At 42.6% G+C, this 6,017-nt stretch overlaps 1 protein-coding gene across 1 annotated transcript; it reads right to left on the bottom strand.

Moving 5' to 3' along the window:
• Nucleotides 1–3,244: 3,244 nt before the first annotated feature.
• Nucleotides 3,245–5,165, bottom strand: LOC146760429 (obscurin-like). The gene is made up of 3 exons (XM_085551437.1): nucleotides 5,153–5,165; nucleotides 4,335–4,598; nucleotides 3,245–3,690 (listed from the first exon to the last, which is right to left on the bottom strand). Exons 1-3 carry the CDS (start codon nucleotides 5,163–5,165, stop codon nucleotides 3,356–3,358), a joined length of 612 nt encoding a protein of 203 aa, XP_085407563.1. The 3' UTR covers nucleotides 3,245–3,355.
• Nucleotides 5,166–6,017: the final 852 nt, after the last annotated feature.

Below are 6,017 nucleotides of genomic sequence, written 5' to 3'. Positions count from 1 at the left end.
ATTTCAGCTTCAAAACCCACCTCACAAATTCACATACAACATGACAGTGATTCGTATGGGGGGAAGATAAGTGGCATTCTAGTAACAGCTAATATATTTTATAGTATTTGATGACCACGCTCCCTTTTTTTTTTTTTTTTTTTTTTTTTTTTTAAATATTACCCCAGATTGTTCTCCTTCAAATTTAACGTACAAGTTCGGACTCCCCTTTTCTTTGTATACAGCGTAAATTTTCATTTTGTGTTGCAGAAACAAGGAAAACGCCCAAATTCCCAAAGCTTTCTGAAACTGTTCTTAAGGCTCAGCAACTATTCCTGCTAGATGAAGAATAGATGTATCTTGCTCATCATACAGCAACACAGCATGCACTTCTTTGTAAACAGCCTTGTGTTTCTATAAGATGTGCCCATAACATTTAAATAGTAAAAAGGAAAATATTTAAGAAAAAAAAAAAGAAAAATACCAGGGTGTCATGGTTTAATAATTTTGTAATTTTGCTATCAGTATTCCACATCATAACATCATATAAAGCATGAATAATTTTACTGCTCCCGAACACTTGCAGTATATTGATGATATTGTCGTGTGGGGCCATACAGCAGCAGAGATTTTCAAGAAAAGAAAACAGATAATCCTAATTCTTTTGCAAGCTGGTTTTGCCATTAAGCGCAGCAAGGTGAAGGGGTCTGCCCAGGAAATCCAGTTCTTAGGTGTAAAATGGCAAGATGGGCATCGACACATCCCAGCAGATGTGATTGACAAAATCACTGCTATGTCTCCGCCCACCAACAAGACAGAGACCCAATCTTTTCTGGGAGTAGTGGGCTTCTGGAGAATGCATGTCCCAAACTACAGCCACATAGTGAGCCCCCTCTATCAGGTAACACGGAAGAAGAATAATTTCTCATGGGGTCCTGAGCAGCAGCAGGCTTTTGAGCAAAGAAAACAAGAGATAGCCCGTGCCGTGGCCTTGGGGCCAGTACGGACAGGACAGGATGTAAAGAACATCCTCTACACTGCTGCTGGAGAGAAAGGTCCCACTTGGAGTTTGTGGCAAAGAGCTTTAGGAGAAACCCAAGGCCAACCCCCGGGACTTTGGAGTCGAGCATATAAAAGGTCTGAGGAGTGCTACACTCCAACTGAGAAGGAGATCTTAGCCGTGTACGAGGGGGTTTGGGCTGCTTCTGAAGTAGTTGGGACAGAGGTTCAGCTCCTTCTAGCACCTCGCTTGCCTGTGGCCCCCCTGTCACGGACACAGGTAGATTTTTGTTTAAACCGTGACAACTACCCAGAATGCAGCATCAGGGAATTTTTGCCTAGAACTCTGGAGGACTATTTTTAACTCAGAAAGGTCAGAGATAGAAAGTTCACACTGATTTCTGGGTCACCAGCCTCACCGTACATCAGCATTTTTGGTTTTTAAATGATACATAAAGTTCTCAATGGCACTGCTCTGGTCGGTAGCTGCCTTTCTGTGCAGCTTGCTCTGTGCATGGCTTGTGAACCGCTATTCAGGCCAGACAGCTGCAGCCCCAAAGACCTGCCATAAATGTACAAATTCTACCAGGATAATGTCTTGGTAGTGGAGAAACAGGATGCAGTCATATGGCTCTCACACATACCTTGTACAACCAGCTTGGCTCTGGACTGGGCATCACCAATGTCACAGGTGTACACGTCACTGTCACTTTTCTCCAGATTTTTTATGCTCAGCTGCAGGTCTCGTCCTTTCTGTGCCCTCTTGTATTTCCTGCCAGGCCTGAGCTCAGCAATGCCTTTCCTCCATATGACGAAGGATGCAGCTTTCTCGCTCTGACATGTAAAAAGTGCACTTCCACTTTCTTCAGTTTTCACATCTGAAAGTTCCTTGATAAAGTAATTAGGTTTTTCTGGAAGGAAAAAAAAAAGGATGAGGGTGTAGGACAAAGGGATTTGTTACCCCAACAAGTCCCAAGCATACAGAGGTGTCCTGAATCTCCTTTGCCCTCATTTCAGAATATCACATAGAGATGCAAAGAGTCTAAGAAGACCACAGAGTCCACCCATTTACATAGGTTTGATAATTCCAGTAGATATCTGGAAAGTTCAATACCATTATACATGCGCTGTTAGGATCTCATCTGATAAACTGCATATAGTTTTGATTACACATATTCAATATAGACTAATTCAGATTGCCATCTTTTCTTGGCTCACTAACACCCAAGATCATAGAATCATAGAATGATCACAGAATCATAGAGTGGCCTGAGTAGAAAAGGACCTCAAAGATCATCTAGTTTCAAACCCCCTCCAAGGGGTCACCAACCACCAGACCAGGCTGCCCAGATCCACATCACACTGGAGAATCATTCAGTTTCCAGATTATTTTAAGGAAAAGATTTTAATCCATCATATTTTCTGAAAACTAAGAATTGATCCTGCTCAAGGAAACAGAAGAGAAAAACATCACCCACAGGCTGCAGATATTTACCTCGACTTCTCTACATGCCATCCCCAGTGTGCTTTTCAACTCACCTTGCACAGTGACCCTGGCTTTTGTTATGGAGTCCTCTGTCTCACAGGGGTACTCCCCACTGTCCTTGGCAGTAGAGTCATGGATGATCAGAATGGCCCCAGTTCCCTCCTGCTGCAAGTCGTACTTCTGGCTTTTTCTGATTGCTTTGCCATCCTTGTACCACCTGATGTTCAAATCCGGTTTTGACAGCTCACAGCTCAGGCTGATGTCCTGCCCTGCTGCTGCTGTCTTATCCTCCAGCTGTTTTGAAACCTCAGTAGGTTTTCCTGGAAGAAAACAAACTTTTTGAGTAACATACACTTAGGGTAGGATGCCTCTCTCAAAATACATACATCTACATGCTGGAGATAAGTTAGAGAGGCACTTGCAACAGACGCCATCCTACAGCCAGCAGTAATCTGCAAAGTACAGACAATAGAATTCCAGGCAGCATTTATTCTCTCTTAAATCTACCCAATTGAGGATGATGAACCATGTCTGAAAACTGCCTCTTTCTTCTCTCCACTCATCACACTGGGAGCCTCGGATGATGCTCTCAGATGCACATGCTCTAGATAGGAATTTGTTGTACAGCTAGATGATGTGAAGGCCATCCCTTCAGCTTATACTTAGAGGATATTTGCTCCCACAGTTCCCTCAACAGATCATTCCTGATTTACTGTTAATGGAACAAGCTGTAGTGAGATGCCCATTTCCAACACTACCCCAGTGCTTTGGGTAGTTCTCACATTTGTGTAAAATGTTTCCTCCTTTTACTTATTTTTAAGAGAAATTCTCAGTGCTTTGAGGTTCAAGTAGAAGGTTGCTATTCACTTTAACCATATTATGAGTTAGCTCTCACGACAATCTTATCAGAAGACAGTTGAAGGAATCAGGCCCCAGAATCTCTCCCATCTCATTACCTTTCACAGACAGAGAGGCTTTGGAGGTTAGACCACGGGCAGTAAAAACGACTTCCTCAGTGTCTGTAGGAGTCACACTTTTGATAATGAGAGTATATTTCCGACTCACGTTAGAAGCTTTAAATCGCCCACCACTTTCCACTCTGCTTCCAGTCAGTGTCCACTTGAACTCATCAATGCTTTCATGGGACAGAATGCATTCAAAAGTACAATCTTCTCCCTCCTGGATTTCAGTGTTTTTCAGCCATTTGGTAATGCCACTATTCAGCTCTGGAAGGTAAGAGATAGGTTAGTATGAGGTTTATATGGAGAAAAGGCATTTGTGACTGACATGAGTAGCAGTACTGGTGTTTTAACTCAGGATTTGCAGAACATGGCTGTGTTCCTTACTGATGTATTCTCTAAGACATTCTCCACTCAGAATTACCAGAAAGCTATAAAAAAAAAGAGACGTAAATCTCTTGTCTTTGCTCTGGAAGAACTACAATTAGAGCAGCTCAGTCCATGGAGCAGAATGAAGATTCAATGAGCTACAGAGGGAACAACCTAACAGAGAGGACAACTCTAGGATGCTGCGTGAGAAAAAGGGTTTTGCCTATGACAAGAAATTAACTGTTTCTATTAGCTAATTTGTTACCATCCTACCCCTACTGGTGTTCAAACCATTTCTCCATTTTAGGGATGTTTAGAAAGGAAATATTTCCAGGACATTCTTGACATGTTTGGTGATTTTCATGGCAAAATGAGATACATTTACATCAAAAGCAATGGGAATTTTCCAGACATCACTGTGCTAAATTGCAGTAATACACTTCTATTGTAGAAACTATTAAGGCTCGTGGGGTAATAGGTGTAAGACATAGTGACCACACTGAATGTGCTTTTAGCACTCCTTTACTTTCCACAGTACTTACCCTGAATGCCGACCTTTGATTTGGCAACATCACTGCCAATATCACAGGTATAGAAACCTGCATCTGACTTCTCAAGGTCATTGATAAGGGGACATAGGGTCTTCCCAGACTGTACCAGCTCATACTTGTTGCCAGAAGTGAGCACAACACCGTCCTTCTTCCACACTGGTTTGACCTTCTCTTTAGAGACTTCGCATTCCAATTTCACACCCTGCTCCTCACCAAAAACATCATCCAAGGACTTCATGAAGACAGCAGGGTTCTCTGCAATTAAAAAGGCAAAACAGAACAATGTGATACAGAAGTTGAGACATTTCCAGTTGCTTTCAGATTTTTAAAGAGGGATAAATAAATCTTTACCAGTACTGATGACATCAATATAGAACCTAAAGTGGTTTCATGTCTGTTGACTGAATGCACTTTATGGAATTCTGAACTAATCAGTAGGAGAATACAGGGAACAGGAGGGACAGCCTGCATTGCCGGTGGGTGGGACTGATATCATATGAAGTAATTGGGATGCAGCTCTTCTAAAGCTGGAGAGCTGGCATTGCCCTCACATGGAGCAGAGCTCATACAGCAGGCCACAGGATTAAGAGGATTAGCTGCTGAACAATTTTGATTTTCCTGTTTTATTGACTCCTTTTATCTATCTTCTATTTCACACATCAGATGTTTATACTGGGGAAAAAACTTCCACCAAATGCAAAAGAAAGGAGAAAGAGGAAATCCTTCAAACTCTGAGCGCATAGAGTAAAAGAGCTTAATTGCTGGGGAGAGCAGATTAGAATCACAGTACCCTTAGAATTGGAGGAGACCATTAAAGGCCATCTAGCCCAGATCCCCTGCAATAAAAAGGGACATTCACAGCTAGATCAGGTTGCTCACAGCCTGGTCATTAGTCATCCCAGAGGCAAAACACACATTGAATGATCTCTCCTTCAGTCATAAATCCTTGGAGACAACAGCATTGACACTGCATGTTACTGAAGCAGTAAAAGAAACTGCTCTTGTAACTCTCCTTGTGCTAAATAAAATGATGATAAAAAGCAATGGAATGCTTTGGCAGGACACCAAAACCATCCTCCTTCCTTGATATCTGCTGCAATGGAACCTTCCACTGGAAGAAAGCCTCTGATGACTTGTCACCCCAGAGAGGTCAGCTTTAGAAGCAGGACTGCTGCACAATAGAAAGAACTGGAGCTCCTTAGCATCTCTTACATCCAGGAGGGGTGTGATCAGACCCACCTATCACCTTCAGGCGCGCTTTCTGACACCTTGTCTGACTTCACTGTCACTGTGCCAGCATCCTCAGGCTTAACCTGCTTCATTGTCAGTGTGCAGCAATTGCCAACGTTCTTGATGTCATTGTAATTGTTGGTGTAAAGGAGGTTGCCATTCAGGAACCATTCCACGTCCTCGTCATCATGGGACAGCTCGCAGGAGAAGACAGCAGAGCTCTCTTCTTCAATTTCCACATCCTGCAGGTGCTTCGTTACTTCTACATTGCAGGCTGTGGGGAAACAAGGTGAACTGTTACCACTGTTACTATAAATCATACTGGGATGTGGTAGAATGGTAGGACTAGATGATCTTTGTGTAATCTTCTCAGTGAACATTATACGTTTATAAATTTAGCAGGAGAGAATGGCAGAAATCAACCCCAAGAAGAGAAATCTGAGG

The sequence above is a fragment of the Coturnix japonica genome, chromosome 6 (assembly GCF_054131305.1).
Source record: "Coturnix japonica strain WE chromosome 6, WE-NBRP24, whole genome shotgun sequence".
Classification (NCBI taxonomy): Eukaryota; Metazoa; Chordata; class Aves; order Galliformes; family Phasianidae; genus Coturnix; species Coturnix japonica.
This window is presented reverse-complemented; position numbering and strand designations above follow the sequence as displayed.